The sequence below is a fragment of the Aythya marila genome, assembly GCF_965140915.1.
Source record: "Aythya marila genome assembly, chromosome: 2".
NCBI classification, from domain to species: domain Eukaryota; kingdom Metazoa; phylum Chordata; class Aves; order Anseriformes; family Anatidae; genus Aythya; species Aythya marila.
In genome coordinates, this window is record NC_139043.1 from 84,991,863 (window position 1) to 85,008,906 (window position 17,044).

Here is a 17,044-nt window from a genome sequence, read left to right on the forward strand (position 1 = left end):
ACTTTTAAATGCATTTTTGACTGACTGACAATTCATAAATACTTGCTACTTAAGTCGTCTCAGTGAAATAGCATGTATTGCCTTCTTTTATTTTATCCCTCCCATTTTCTTTCTTTTTTTTTTTTTTTTTTCTTTTCCCCCAGGCATTTAACAAAAACAACCTGATTCTGGAGGAGAGAAACAAATACTTCAATCCACATCTTACTGCAAAGACTTACTCTAATACCTATTTTACAGATTTCAATAATTATGATGAGTACTAACGGGCTTGTGTATTTTCTGGCCTCCTGTAACTTCCCAGTCCCCAAGGCCTGTGCTACATGACTGCTCATGTGATTGAGGCTTCAGAGATGAAGTTCAGAGACATTTCAAGCACGATCCAAGCCGTCAATATCCCATTGCTGCCAAATGTCCAAAACACCTGTTTGTGACATGATGTTTTCTTTGCGGATTAAAAGGTTGGCCTTCAGTGTTGGGTGCAGCTGTAACCCCTCGGTGTCACTGAACTGCTCGTGAGGAACACATCGCTTCGCTGTTTCATAAGCATTCAGTCAGATTTCTCTGACAAGGGACTAAGCAATCCCCGAGCTTTAAAAAAAAAAAAAAAAAGGAAAAAAAAAAATCTGTTACCCCTTAAAACTGCTGCAGGAGTACAAATGCAATTTTCTTTTTAGGCATCGTCTTTTATTTCCATGAGGTTTGAAAAGGGAGCTGATCACCTGCTGTGCAGCCTCCTGAAACTTGCACTACCAAAAAGAGCTGGCAGGGTGTTGAGAAGAACGGCAAGAAGAAACGTGGTGGTTTAGCGATGCTCTGCAGCAGCTCTGGACTCTGTAGGGATGATCTTACTGGCCTACAAACCACTCAAGCTGCAGTTCAGCTGTTCGGAGAGCAGAGGCTAAGGCGGCACCCAAGGATATGATCTTGTACCAAAACTGGAAAGCTGCAGGGTAGGTGGTTTCCATGTGTGAGCCAAGCCCAGTCACAGAAAGGCTTCACCTTGTTTGCTTGAATTTTGGGGGTGAAAGGGAACCTGCTGCAGGGAGGCTGAGGCAGGAGGGCAGGTCAGAAAGGCGTGCTGGAAGGCCATCCCATGTGTCATTAGCAGGCCAGCCTTACTGCAACCTGCACAACTGCACAGGCGGTGGCATCCGGCAGGCTTCCTCACTCTCATGCATGCCTGTGGGATTCCCTTAGTCTGACCACTGCAGCACTCGTGGTCAGTCCAGGTACAGGATGATGCAACAGCATCACGATATGTGTGCTGTCTCGGGCTCGTGGGGCACGTAGGCATAATCAGTAGAGCTGCTTTCCCCTTTCTGGCTTTTACTTTATAGGCACGTGTTTGACAAAACAAAGCATCATCAGAAAACGCAGATGTATTTACAAAACAGTGTCTCATCTTACTGTCGTGTCCGACCCATGCTAACCAGCCCCTAAAGAAAACTTATTATGGTGTTTTAAGTGAATATCTTGTTGAACTTCATTGATGTAAATATTTAAAATCCTGTTTGAGTTTTAAATTATCAGTTTTAGTTCCTTTTGTAGTGGCAGATGAGGAAACACAAAGGATTTTTATACCATTTTTCTTTGTTCTGTCTGTCTTCACCCACATTCATGATGATGTCATTTTTTGAGCTGGAATTCCAGATGTACAACTAAAAAGAAAAGGGCAGGGATTCGGGCCAGATTTTCCAGAAGTAGTAGCAAGGAAACATAGTAGCAAGGAAACATTTCCTATTTTCAGAAGCTTGTGAAAAGAAATTTAAAATAAGGACGAAAGAATTAATTATTTTTTGTTTGTTTCTTTGTTTTGAGCATACTAGATGCAAAGATCATCACAACAAAATACCAGAAAGATATGCAAGGAAATGTGGAAATGTTTCCATTCCATGTTCAGAGCCCTTGATCATTAGGTTATGTTATGACAGACAGAGGAAAAAAAAAAAATACAGACAATGATGATTAAAAATTATGTCCAAAAAAAAGCTACACAAAAATTACTTAGGAACATCGATCCTATGAGACTGCATTTAAGCACCACCTTCCTTGGTGGTCCAGCCACTTACAAGCCAAGTGTAAACAACATATGTAATGATGACAGTGAGCAACATTCTTGAATGGGGATAAATCTGAATATAGCACTATCCTTCCTATCTCTGTTCTGTAGTAAAATGAAAAAAATGCAAAGTGGTCTTTGAAAAGCTGTACTATAAAATGAACACACATTTACCATCTATGAAAATAATCAAGATCAGCTGCCTATTTTTTCTATCTGAATCATTCTCCCTGTTACTAAAACTCCATCAAAAGAAAGACCCTCCACCCTCTCATTAGTGTATTTTTAGAAGGGATGATGACAACACTTCTCTATATTTTGTGATTGTTTTACTATACATTAGATTTGGTTTGCCAGGAAGCAATTACCTGATTGTCCTTGAGTAAGAGTAAATTTTCTCTGCAAGAAAATATTGAATCAAACAGAGGGGAAAAAACTCTCCAAATCATAAGTATGTCCAGTATCTGAATCACTCTGTTCATGGCAAAAGATAAATTTTCACATTTAAATATATATTTTTTAAATAAGATCTAAATTGCTGCTACCACTAAGAAAAAGCAGCACATGCGCACACACTCACATACATGACACTGTCCCTCTCTGCCCCTGTACTAAAAGCATATTAGTCTGGCTTATGGATTTTGTATTTAGACTATTAGGTATGAATCCAATATCTTAAGAATATATAAAATATGTATTTTTATTTTAACCTTTTAAAATGAAATTTATATGAAATAAGCTTTTTTTTAAAAAAAAAAAAAAAATAATAATTCAGTAGTTTGAGGCACACTTATCTTTAGAGTGATCTATTTTCCATTCCTTTCATGAATAGATATATATGTTAGATGTGTTATATATGCAGTGATAATACTCTAGGTTAAGTCTGCATGATCATAGGTAGAAGTGCATTTAGCAGATGCTCAGTCTGCTCACACTTCCATCTCCCAAAGAGCGTTTCAGATGTTCAGATCTCTGAGCAATTCCTATGTGATATTATTTAAAGACCGTGCCAACTTGTCAGAAAAGTGTTCCTTTAAAACTTTTTTTTTTTGTCATTTAGCTTCCTAAATTACATTATTACATTATAGATGTGTATTCAAAATTCTATCTAAAGCAGTTTTAGGCTTTATTTCCACATTCCTTCGGGGTAAACATAGAAATTTTACATCACTTCAATGAGAAAAAAAAAAAAATGATGGCAAGATCTCCTTGTCAATCTAGACTCTGAGACAACACATTTCAAAGCCATTATATTTTTGTGTCTTAGATAGCTTTAGAAGACCCCAGGTGCACTGATAATATCAGTATTTTCACTTTCTGAGTTCTGCATAGCTGTCCAGGTAGTTTAATACAGCCTCTCCTAATTCGTGGAGCAAAGCAAAGTGAGGTTTCTATTAAATTTCAATTTATTTATTTATATTTTTTTTCTAAAATTGGCCACACACATTTTGGTAAAGAGCAGATTTCTGCATAAAAGCATGTACACTGTTTTGCCAAAAATGTAAAAAAATCCTTTTGCATGGATAAAGTGATTTTTTCTGGATAAATAAATATTACCTCTGATGTCAGTAGTAAGCCAGTGATGTAAGCCAGTTTTACACCAATTGCATCGATTTGAAAAAAATGTTCTAATTCAAACAGAAACATTTGAGCAGATAGATCACAATCCTCTGAGTAAATTCCTTTCTGTAAAGCATTGCTACATGAAGCGAAGAGGAAGCAGGGTTGCTAGTTGATTCTGAACAGCATACACTGTCATTGGGTAATCCAAATTAAAACTTTGCTGGAGTACACATTTAGGCTTGTATTAGTGTCCTCAGTTGCTTAGAAAATGGACTCCTGTGCTTGCAGATTTATCCTATACTTTGATTTGATTCCTATGACCTTTATGGTCACTTAAATTGACTTCAGGTGGAAGCTTTTTCAGCCAACATCAGTTACCTGCTGTTGGAGCAGTGTGGTTTGGCTAAAACTAATCAAGAGATTTCTGACTAGGATTAGGGTTTTCTTAAGAGAGTGGGAGAGAGAATGGGGTTTAAATGGCTTTGATTTCCAGGCTATTAAGCAGTACTGATTAAAGTCTCAGATTGGTGTAGGACACTGTGCATTCAGTTAGCTCTATTGGAATCCCACAGTAACCTCTGGGAAAATACCATGTCAATATTCAAATCAAGAGCTACCAAAGCACTTACGTTAAGTGAAGAAAGTTCTCAGAGCATCAGAGCATATGGCTGTTCAAACCAGAAAACAAAGTAAGAGGTCCCAGATGCAACAAAAAGTGGTAACGAGAATAAATACTTCAAGATTTTTTCCTCATAATTATTGAATAAATATATTCACTTCTTTAAATGTGGGACCAGTTTTATTGAAATCGGCGTGACATATGCTTATTCCTAAAGTTAATTGCGTGCATAATAGCTTTGCTGTATGAGATCAATTCTGTAAACAGTTTGGTCCAAGTTTATCCTTCTTTGCTTGAGGCATCTGACCAAGTTTTGGTTGTAGCTGCCAGCAGCATCCTCTGTGTCTTGTCAGGGAGACCATCCTTAGATGTGCAGCGTTACAACCCAGAGGGGCCTTGTGTCTCCCCACCAACAAAGTGGTGAGACTAGAGAGATACACTTCTAATTTTCTCTGTCATTTTGATGCCTAAATTTAGACAGGCAAAATCTAGGCTCTTGAGCACAAGTATGATTTTACTCATCACATAAGTGACCACGCTGAGTTCAGTGGTATGGATGTAACAAGTTGCTTATTTTAATATGTTTACAGGATTGAGCCCAAAATATATTGCTTCTGCACAAATCCATGCACAGTACAAGGTGAACGCAGTAGTAATGAAACAGACTCATTTAAAATTGTTCACAAGCAAATCTGCATCTTGATATCAGGGAATAAATATGTGTTCATTGTGTGGGGTATTTGAATTCATTCCTTTCTTTGCTAAATAAATGAATGATAAAACAAGATACTGCTTGATTTCATTTAAAATAAAGAAGGGTTCTGGGATCTGTGAATGTTTTCCTTTTCTTTCTTCTCTCCACAAAAAATGGATCTGTATGTAGCTGCAATGGCCTTTAGATTGCTCTGTATAGTTGAATGAATGCTTTGCATTGTGTTGCCATGCGACAAGATTTTGTAACTGGGATGGTTCAAAGAGGGAAATGTGCTAACCTGGGAGGTTTGACAAAAATTTCAGCCCCAGCAGTAGCAAGGCTAGGCAGAAATGGAAACAGATGTAGAAGAACATGACTGATGGCTTAGCAAAGAAAACTTTCAGAGAAATTTGGGGTCCTTTTTGGAACTGTCAAGGACGGGGCTGCTGGGACTGTAGCCTCCTGAGTAGACAAGCCAATTTGTTGGTCCAGCAAAAAGCAGCCCAGCTGGCACACCTGACCGACTGCAACAGGTACCTGTTCAGAGCTGCAATTACTGCTTGGGAGAGGAGTGAACTGGAATAGTTCTCAGCAACAGATTAGCCAGAAGAGAATGCAGTACTTTCACTTGCAGGAAGCACAGTGGCACGGGCGGCTTTTTGGCAGTACCTGTGCTGGCAGGAGACGCAGGGCAGATCTGTGGAGCAAAACAGCTGGTGCTGTTCTCATGGGTTTTGGACAGGCTCCAGTCTGGTCCCAGAGGCTGAATCCCCATTATCATGTACCCCTTCAGTTTCATTCACTCATTCAAAAAAGCCCGCTTCACATGTTCTGAGGTTGTTCCATGGGGCAAATGAAGGAGGTGCACATAAACCTTCTGTTTCCAGTTGGCTCTTTGAATCTAGGTTGGACATTTTTTCACCTAATGATTGTGGAAAGCTGATTACAGCTCTGTCATGCTGAGCTTTTGTCTTCATGAGCAGTTAATTTCAAGGACTGATTTTATACCAGTACAGAAGCCTGCTAAAACTTCGTATTGCAAAACTGTTATGAAGGCTTGCATAAAAACTGTTATATTGATACTGTATCTGGCTTGTTTTAATTGTTCTTAAACTGAATGTAACATAGTCATTCCTCAACTGCAATGAATGTCTGAACAGAGATGGTAATTTCATAATATCATTTTGGAAAAAAAAATACAATGTAACTTCCAGACTTCTCGCAATCCAATCCCGTTTTTTTATTTTTTTATTATTATTTTTCCCTCAAAGGACTTATCCACAAAGTTCATACAATAAAAGCTTCATATTTTAAAATATCATAGAAGGCTGGTAACAGTAACACAGAGTATGTTCCAGGCTTCAGCAGACATATTTGCTGATTGCTAAGCTCATGGTTTTGAATTAATTCTCCCTTTTCTAAGCTGCAGCAGTATGCATCAACTGCAAGTGAAATAAGTATCAAATTTCAAATAAATGGGACATTTAAGGTCGCAACTTCTAAATAAAATTTTGAAGCCAGTACAGCTGTGAAAGAAATTGCTTTTATATTTGTGTGCTAAAAAGTGCTTTCTGTTGTCATGGCCCTATGAAATACCCTACACAGTGAAAAAAAATTGTTTTTAACAGTGATGTACCCAAGATTAAGTAATTGAAATAGAGTTCAGAGATTTTTAGAAATAGTAAACACTTTTGGTTTGGTATCAGCAGAATGCCATTGCTTATTGCAATAATGGGAGTAAATGATCCCTGCACAGAACTTTATATGGAATGATTTTTCCCTTGCCATTAACTCCTTCAAACACAGCTTCCAGAGCAAAACTTCTCAGAAAAGCTGCTGGAGATACTCATATTTAAGAAGAAACATTGGTGCAGTGACTCAAGCACAGAAGCAAGCATCTAAGCCAAATGCTACTGCAGAGTCATTCCACTCACATGGAGTTTACCTTGTTTACACCTACTGAGACAGCTAACAGAACATGTATAGGGGCTGGCCATTGACTTATTTAGCACTCCAGGGAGTCCATTTAACATAATGTTTTACTGATTATTTGGAACACTGAGATGAAGCTCAACTGGTAGACAGTGACTTTTTGAGACTGTTTTTCCATGTTATGTCTACACCCTGTAGTTCCCTCCCTAGTGGCAGAAACACCACTTTCAACAAATTGGATTCTAGGTGTGCCACTTTTTGAGTCTCTATTGCTTGTATTGATATTATTTTGCTGCCTTGATTAATACTCACAATTTTTCTTGACTTTTTTTTTTCTTCCCTAGCCTTAATTATATGGGTTTTCCTGCCTTTTTCAGGTCTTTAATGCCAGCATCACCTGAACTTCGTCCTTTTGTGCTCATTTAACATTTTCCACAAATCAGAACACTTATCTTTAACATGCACAGTCAAATCTCAACCACACATCTGTGATCTACTAAACTGCTTTTTTTTGATCGCTTGTTTTTTGCAACAGTGGGAAACAGTAGTAAACCACAAGGGAATACCAAGTTCTGCAGTCATAAATTGGGATTCTGTGCAGAAGAAAAGAAAATCAACTTCTTAGCCTTTTTTTTTTATTGCCTTTGAAGTTTCCTGCCTGGTATTTAGTCGAGGCATTAGTTTAGGAATATATTCCTTTCTTCAAAGAATAAACTTTCTTCAAGTTAAAGGTGTGTTTATGAGATTTTCCTGATCCCATAAAATACTAAGTGCCTTTGATTTTAAAGTAGACAAAAACTTGTGGTCAATCCAGGCCACAGAGATGGATAGAAATATTTTCAAATCCCATAATTTGGTTCCAAATATGAATTTGAGTCTTTCATTCCCTCGGTTTCTTACAGCTATTCATAACTTCCCAATATCATTTGTTGTTGTTGTTTTACAACCTTTTCAATTAATTATCCACAGCCATAATAAACCCACTTTTGTCCATGATGTTCCAAGAAACCTGAACTAGGGTTTCTCCTGAGGCACAGATTAGAGCAGAAGACACTATCTAGTAATAAAGATATTTCTGTTAACATATAGATTGCTACAGAAAGGCACAGGTTGCAGAGGTCATTCTCTTCTTGTTCCCGTTGGTGTCAATTATGTAAAAAAATGAGAATAGAGGAAAGTTAGCTAGCTTGCTTTGTTGGGAGTGGTTTTGACATATAAATTCCTGCCATAGATTGCAGTAATTAATGTGCCATAATGAGAGCCATTTTTGGTCTTATGCCAAGACCAAAAGCCTCTCTCCTGGCCGTAACTAACAGCATCTATATTGGTGCTTCTGTTGGTCCTGGTTGCCTCAGTATAGGAGCAGTGGGTGCTGACAGCCTTTGATATAAAAGATGTATTATCTCTGAAAGAAAAAAAAAATAAATAAAGGAAAAAAATAAAAAGAAAACAAGAAAGAAAAACAGCTGAAGAGTTACTCAGCCAGTCAATACAAATTGAGTTCAATTTGCCCTCAAGTTTGCAGGAAGCAAATAGTGATCATTAAGAGGGATATCACTGGGTTACTAACAGGCTGCTCTGCCATATCTGCTCCAAAACTGCTCTGTGAAGTTTTAGTGACAGACAAAAGAGATGTTAACAAAAACACCTGCTTTAAAGAAAAGCACCATGCATGAAACTTTACCTCCTGAAGTGTCCCCACTCGCAGACAGCTCTTAGGAGATCATCAGCTTAGAGCACATGCTTCTGTAGGGGAGGCCCACCACATATCCTTATATGCTGAAGAGTAATTTTTCTGCACATGCTTTGTGTAAGAAGATTATCTCTCAGTTGTGTGTGAAGCCTGAAAACAAAGCTTCAGGATATACCTTGGAAATGATGGATTTATTTTTCTTTCCTTTTTTTTTTTTTTAACAATTTCTTGACCCCTAGTTTTTTTCTTTTCTTGTGGGAATGGTATTGGCCATTCTCCATCTTATTTATTTATTTATTTATTTATTTATTTATTTATTTATTTATTTCTGGAACCATTGTCTTTGTGCACATTAAAAACAGGGAACAATATCATATTTCTCAAATAAATTTGTTTACCTTAAGAACCACAAATATCTTCTGCTAGACACTGGACGAAAGTCAAACTAGTGTTTTAGGAGGAAAAAATATGCTCGCCAACAGTAAAAAAGCACCTCTGTTGTGGGCTCTAGGCCAGGAGTCTAACAAGTTTCTACATAATAAAACGGACCTGGTGTAATGAACTTAAAAGCTATCATTAAAACGTGGGCAATTGTCAGCAGTGTGGGACCTAGTAAGAGGCCCTATGCATATAAGCCAACCTCCAAGATTCCCAATACCACCACAATTTCCTCTAATAGCAGACTCCCTGCATACCAGAAAAAGAAACTGCACTTTGAGATTGTTTTTTGTTAGAGAGATGTGTCCTGATGGTAGGCTTCAGTCTGCTTTGTCCATACGATAATAAAGGGTTGGTTTCCTCTCTACACCAAATAAGTGTCTACAAGAACATTAGCCAGTTATTAATTTGAATTAACTTCAACAGTAGCCCTGTAACCAGCTGATAATGACTTTGTCCTCACCAAAAGCCTGGAGCACTAAACAATAAGGAAAAATATTATTTTACTGTCTGGCTTACATACACTACAAATATTCAAGTTAAGATATTCTTGTTCAGTATTTTTGTTATGCTGTCTGCTTCAGCCAAATCAACAAATAAAGCAGGCTGTTGCAAAGAAATTTTATCTTTATGTAAACATGTGAAATAGAATTTGTTTAATTTAATGAACTCTGAGCAAGTGTTAAATTATGAAAGCCTGCTTAAATACAATGAATGTAGTTGCAAAATATTTCCAAAGATGACTGAAATAGTTTAGAGTAAATATTAAAATACATCACTGTTTCTGCAGCTATTTCTTTTGCTGTTCTGTCCTTGTAGGCATAATTATAAGAGCAAGGGTGAGAATAACAAACAGATAAAAAATGGTGATAGTTTACATAGGTTATCAAGAAACAAATGTCATGTAATACACATAAAGTTTCTTGTGGCTCTTTCATACAAATGGTGGGAGGTGAGGATGTGAGCACTTTTGCAGCTGGATGTCTTGACATTTTTTATCAGCCAGAATCAGATCCAAATCTAGTTTGCAAATTGTGAGCTTTGTTCAAGTGAAGCCCCTGGCAGCTGGCAAAGCTAGAAACACTTCCTTCACTAGAATAGATTAAAGGTGGCACCTTAAATTTGCAATAAACCCTGGGTCTAGTGAGACGCTTGCTGAGTTATATTTATCTGTATGCTGGGGGTGCCCTGATGCCACATCAGCTCTGTTCAACAGCCTCAAAACCATTTTTATTGGCTGGCTGAGCAGCTCTATCAATGTATATAGTTGTCTTACTCTCTTTGAAAGGAGTTAGAGCTCTAAATTTGCTTGAAAATCTAGCATCAAAGAACTTCCCTGAGATGCACAACTTGTCTTGTGACAAACCCTAGTCTCTAACCTAGAGGTTTAATCAAAAAAAAAAAAAAAAAAAAATCATTCTTTATCTCATGGTGACAGTTTTGAGGTAAAAATGGAGGTAGGCTCCCTAGCTCCTGTTGGGCCCACCTGTAAAGTCCCTAAGAAGGTAGTGGGGTGGTGGGGTCTCAGCTTTGCCAGGGTGGTCTGTCACCAGAGAAAAACCTGAAGCAAATTCAAACAAGCTCTTTCTGATGGCTGGCTGAGAATGCATTTTGAAACATTCTCTATTATTTTGCCATGTCATATCTTATTAACAGCTTTTGCTACAAATATTGCTCTTTTCAGTCTTTTGGGCATAATGTAGTGCAGAAATCTACTTCAGAATTAACCCCCTCAGTAGCAGGAAAAGTGGGAATACCTGAGCAAGTATCAACAGTTCTTCATCTCCCTCAAGCTTTTATAAATTCACCTGCAGAATCAGGTTGCTATAGATCCACATACAATTTAGGAAAATTCTCCAAAAGTAAGCTGCACTATTGATGTGATCCTTGAGACCAGAACAACCATTAACCTGTAAGAACTGCTTAGTGCCCCCTTAGTCTGCTCTCACATTCCACGTGCTATTGCTTAGCAATTTCACTGCAAAGCCAAAACAAAGCTGCCAGAATGAAGTGCATTAGCACTGGCTAATTGATAGGTCGCTAGCAGGGAATTCTCCTCTAGATGGAAAAGGTGTTTTTAACAGGGTTCCACAGAAACCTGTTTTCACCCCTGTGTTGTTTAGTGCTTTTTGCATTGGTCAGGAAGAAAAAGAAATGCTGAAGTTGCTGACACAAATACACACAAAAAGAATTAATAAGTAAAGCTTCAAAGGAAAAAGCTAAAAGCTGCAAGGAAGCAGCACATGATAAACTTTGCACAAGCAAATAAATTGTAGCCTAATGGAAGTTCATAAGTATGTTAGGAACAAAGAGTATAAGCCAGAAGTATTATTTAAGGGAGTCTGTTCTGAGAAACAGTGGATATAACAGAGCTCAGAGTCATGGTGGATAGTTAGATGTCCATAACCAAAGGCATGGATGGAAGCATTTCAAGATCAAGAGTTTCCATCCAACACAGTAAAATGGCTGCAAATTAAAACTAGGGACATTTATAGAGAATAAGGTGTGTGTTTAACATGTATTTATATGAATATATATGAATGTATAATGTATACAAAACTTGCATATTTAGAACAATTAAGATAATTAATCATTAGATGAACTCCTCTGGAGGGATGTACTTTTACTTTTTTTTTTTCCCCTCAATAAATGTCAAGCTTTCGGTCATTGATGGATGTTCTTACTACCTTTTTTTTTTTTTTAAATCAAGTGGAATTAATTTGAAGCACTCCTATGTATGCTTATTTAGAAAGATAACAAGGAAAAGGAGAATAGCTTAGGCCTTTCTTTAATTTGTTGAAGTTTTCACTCCTAATGTGACATATTACAGTAGAAGCCTACACTTGCCTGACACATCCCAAGGCAATTTTATGAGCCATTGGAAATAGCACTTACATGTAGAAAACATATATTTGATAGAGAAAGAGAGAGAGAGATGAAAAAGAAAGAAAGAAAGAAAGAAAGAAAGAAAGAAAGAAAGAAAGAAAGAAAGAAAGAAAGAAAGAAAGAAAGAAAGAAAGAAAGAAAGAAAGAAAGAAAGAAAGAAAGAAAGAAAGAAAGAAATATGGAACCTCATGTTACCACCTGTAAAAAGCCTCTTTATCTTCTCCAGCTTCTCAACTTTTTAACCTATTTCAGAAAGCACGGAAGATTCTGCAAGCTATTTGCAAAGGCTTGTATAGCAAGCCTTTCCTGGATTTCCTGGACTGCAGGGGACTGATTTTACCTAGGTGTGAAATGAGAGGTCCTTGGAATTCTATGACCAGTTGCTATTAAATCCAGTGAGCATGCGGGGTCAGTGGTGTGTCTGAGTGATCAACAGAGGAAAAATAATGAGTATCAAGTAAGGGAATGGGAATATAGGGAGGAAAGTAGTATTTTTGTCACTAAGGTTATTCAGTGCTTTGCAAGCATCCAAAAGTATTGTTAGCAATACTTCCTTTAAGTCTTACCTATGTTGTCCCTTGCCATTACCCCTTTTCCAGCTGACAGTATGGATCATTTATTACATAAAGAATGTTGTAACCTTGGAGCTCTTTATGACTTTGATCATGTTCCTCCTGAGCCTTCCTTTTTCCTATAACAATTACGTAAATCACAGCGATTAATTTGGTTTGTTATGCAGATAACAATGGAGGTTTAAAGATTAAGCTGAGGAGTCATTCAGAATTGTAATGGGCAGCTCATTCTGAGAGCTCTCCAAGGGGTGGATGTCGCCACATAAAATGCAGTCACTAGAATAATGTAATTTTAGCTTCAATTTTAGCTTATTTAATGGATATTTTCAAATAGTATAGTGTTTGTCCTTAATTTGCCTCTCTGTAATGTGAAGCTGATATCCTTGAATAAGAAACATAGAGGTAGGCAATTTAATTCCACCCCCCCCCTCCAATAACACTCTTCTTTACTGTGGAGGCAATCAGCATTAAAAGAAGGACTGCAAAATCCACTATTTTTATATATCTCTAGTAAGATATCAGTTTGGAAGGTGTTCTTTGGTAAATTAATTGTAAAAGAATCTGCACGTGAATTTTAATAAAAGAGACAGTGGGAAGGACAGCCAAGGAGAAGAATTAGAGTTGTCTTCTATACAGAACTATGGAAATTAATATGCCTCGAGTGTAAACAAAATCAAAAGATCAAAAATGAAGACCTGGGCAGGACTGCCAGAACAGTAGCCACCCAGGAACTCTGAAAAGACTGTAAAAAAAAAAAAAAAAAAAAAAAAAGACTGTAAGAGAAAAAGGATGTCCCCAGGCAATGCAATTCTTAACAGAAATTCCTCCTGAGATGTACAACCCTTTGGAGTGAGCCATGCAACTGCCCAAACATCTGCAAATCTAAAGCAAGGGCATTTGTGCAGTATTAATGTCCATGATTGTCCATGTCCTTCCTCCAGGGAGACATGCAACAGACCCCTCTAAGCCTCAGAAGGATGTCAGTGCATGGATTTTCCCCAGCTGAATATAACATGTTGCCCATCTGATGTGGCAGATTGCAGTTGCTATGTGTAGCTGTCAATGCAACCAGTGATGGGGGGGCAGAGGTGGTGGAAATGACTGGCAGCAATATTTTCCAGAGGCAAAACAGATTTGCAAATGAAAATGAAAGGAGGCACCTGGAGTGGCTAAAGTTCTCAAACACAGCTGGAGGAGGCAGCCTATTAATGTGAACGTGTAAGTGTGAAGACTTTCCTCTCAGCTATCCTGTCCTGGCTGTCAGTACTGAGAAAGTGACTTTCCATCTGATAACCAAGTGGAGTTTTTCAGACAGAGGGTAAAACTGGTTGCAGTGTGAAGCTGGTGGAGATAATGTGAGGCAGTTCATAACAGAGGAGAGATGCTTGGGGGATGCTTCACCAACCCCCTTTCCCTTTGGCTGACAGTGACTGTTTTATGTACTTTGGTTTACAGAGCTGCCAAACATCATGCGGGGAATCTGACAGCTTTCTTACACCTTCCTGCAGCCCAGCCTGACCCCTGTTCATCTGGATGTATAGCACCATGGTGCTGTACTTGTTTTTGTCATCTGCCAGGGCCCCCTGTGATGTCGGCTCTGCAGGCAGTCCCACAGCCGTTCTGTTTCCTTCCCCCTCCCCGCCCCCCCCATCCCTACTCACAGATCCATGACAGCAATGGATAGGCAACAGCTGCACTGACAGAAAGCAACTGGAATGGACAGAGGATTACAAGAAAAAGAGAAAGGAATCAAATGCAGGAGAAGAGCAGGAGTTGCTGAGGCTGTTGGAGACCTCATATTGAGGTATTGAGGCACACCAAGAGATGAAAAATCCCAGCCCCTGGACTGGAAGATGTCGAATCAGTCTCAGCTCTTGACATCAGTGAAAGAAAGGTATCTACAGTGTAAAAGTGGCCTCATATGGACCGAACTGCATTTCAGATGTATCAGGTTTGTTCAGAGAGTCTCTGTGTGTACTCAGCTTGAAGATGCACAGCATGTCCTCATTTCTTGGACCATTTGACAAAAATTAAGAAAGCACTGTGAGGAACAGCCACTTTTTAAAGAATAAAAGGTCTAGGTCAGGGCTGTGACTGCATTTGTAGTTTCTGCTCAGAGAGCAGGTGATGGTAAAGATTATCAAGCCTCAACCTGCGGAATTTACTTATGCTGGTCATCAGCTGTGGGTGAGCCAGAAAGAAATCAATTTTCCCCCAACCTACAGCAGGGTGAAGACTGTGATATCCACTGTGAGCTGGATTTTTCATCACCATTCCTCTCAAGAATGTGATATACATGTAGGCCAGACTGACCATATATATTACAATGATGTATCTGAGAGTTTTGCTGGACTTTTATACATTATGTGTTAGGATGACAAGGACTAAACTAATTGTTGTGGAGGTTCCCTCCTTGAAGATACTCAAAACCTTCTGGACATGGTGCTGGACAAGCATCTCGGTATCCCTGCTTGAGCAGGGTGGTTGGACCAGATGACTTCTAGAGGTCCTGCCAACCTCAGCCATTCTGTGAACCTGCAGTTCTATTTATTCTGTTTCCAGCAGCTCCCATGCTGCTTACATGTGTCAGGTTAATATGACTAAACAACATTTTAGTAACCAAAATCATGGAAGCAATTCTGAGCTAAAATCTGTAACAAGTCTCAGAAATGACTGGACAGCTGAATTATGGGATACAATGGCCCATCCTTCTGAATATTTTTTTTTCTCATCCTGAATAAGTAGAATACAGTCTCATTTGCAGAAAATGATTGTTTCTGCACACCTTTGCTCTCTGTATCAGTCGTTGATTTATTTTGGAATGCAGTTAATAACAAAACCACAAAATTAAAATAAGTATAATAGCTGCTCCTGCTGTTTCTTTGCAGAAGTCAGACTTCCATTACTGCAGTCTGTCAGATACAATCCTCTAATGCCCAGTGCTACTGCCACAGTGAGGTAACAGCATGTAAGCAGCCAGGACAGCACCCTTCATTTGCAGAGGCTGTAAGGGGCAAAGTATTAGTGGGAGATGTGTCCTGCAACTGACATTTGCATGGAAATATTGCTGCCCTGATGGGTTAGGAAAAGATGAACCAAAAATGTGTCCTTGCCAGAGATGGCTGATGATATCATGGGATGCATTAAGAGTGTTGCCAGAAGTTTGAGTAACCAAGGATCCAACGGGTGACCCTTCACATCTACTCAGTACTGGTGAGGCCACACTTGGAGCACTGATGTCCAGTGCCAGGACAAGAGACACTGGCAGAAGCTGTAACACAGAAGTTTCCGTCTAAGCATCAGGAAGCACTTTTTTAGTATGTATGTGACGAAGCACTAGTGCAGGCTGTCCAGAGAGGTTACGAAGTCTTCCCCCTTGGAGATCTTCAAAGTTTACCTGGACATGGTCCTGGTCAAGCTGCTCTAGGCATTCCTTCTTGACTGGGGGAGGCCCCTTCCAACCTCAATCAATCTGTGATTCTGTGAAGATGAATCATCAGTGCTAGATCATGGTTGAAAGAACCAAGGCCAAGGACAGCTAGGGGCAGGTCATCAGCCTCAGAAACAAGGAAATCCAAGGAAGTACTCCATGGCCATGTTGGTGGTAATGGAAAGAATGTGCTCGGTTGAACACGAAGAAGCAGGCATGAGGGGTGGCAAGGCCACTCATCTCTCTACACTTTGAGGATATACTGCAACAAGATGTAAATACAGTATGGGATATTTAGATGGGAGCCCAATGACTACTCTAACGATGTCAACTATGACCTCATTATGGTAGCATCAGCCAAACTCACACTGGGATTGGTTGGCATAGCCTGAGCAGTAACATCACAAGTGAGATGCCAGAGAAGCAGGTATGCAGACAGGTTCAAGGAGAAGATTATTTCTAACACGTGTCCATAAAGAAAAGAGTGGAGCAGTGTATTGCAGATCATACTGCAGTAGTACTGCAGTAGGTTTTCCCTGGGAGCAGTGGCAGTGCGCTGGAAGGCAAGCAGATGCATGTTACTGATGGAGCAGAAAAATCAAAATCTTTTGCAAAAAATTCCAGTTTTGAGGAAATCATTTGCTAGAGATTTAAAGTAGACCAACAATTCTGCATTGACTTGGGATGTTTTTATTTTTATTTCTGTTTTCTCAAATTACTCCAGCTTCCATTTCATTTCTGCCTTCTTTCCTCATGTAATTGCTTTTTGTCTAACCAGCTGCATTTAAGCTTGTGTAGAGATAGTTTTGTTTCAGCATGACTGGTCAATCTTTTTGTGTTTTGCCCTGCATTTCCACTCCAAGGAGCATGCAGTTTTCAAATTTGCTCAGTTTACACAAGAGGCCATCACACTGGGGTGGCAGCTGTCACTTAGACAAGATGCAGCCTTTGAAATCAATAACAGGAATCACTATGGATCTGAGCGTGTGGTAAAAAGAGCTGAGATTGCCACTTTCTGTGTCTGACTCTCACACGTTGGATGCTAATGTGAAACTAAATACTCATTTATTTTATAACAAAAACTTTATCTTCCTTCCTTGAAGGGAAGTGGAGTCAAATTTAAGTCCTAGGAGTTATCTCATTTCCTAGGCAAAAATT

General features: G+C 38.9%; 1 protein-coding gene across 7 annotated transcripts in view; it reads left to right on the forward strand.

Moving 5' to 3' along the window:
• SEMA5A (semaphorin 5A) overlaps positions 1–6,198 on the forward strand; it is a 340,995-nt gene extending 334,797 nt beyond the window's left edge. For all 7 annotated transcript variants that reach the window (XM_082753180.1, XM_082753178.1, XM_082753176.1 and 4 more), the window contains one exon: positions 144–6,198. In XM_082753180.1, coding sequence (XP_082609306.1) covers positions 144–263 — 120 coding nt within the window. In that variant the 3' untranslated portion in view covers positions 264–6,198. The remainder of the gene's footprint in view (positions 1–143) is intronic.
• Positions 6,199–17,044: the final 10,846 nt, after the last annotated feature.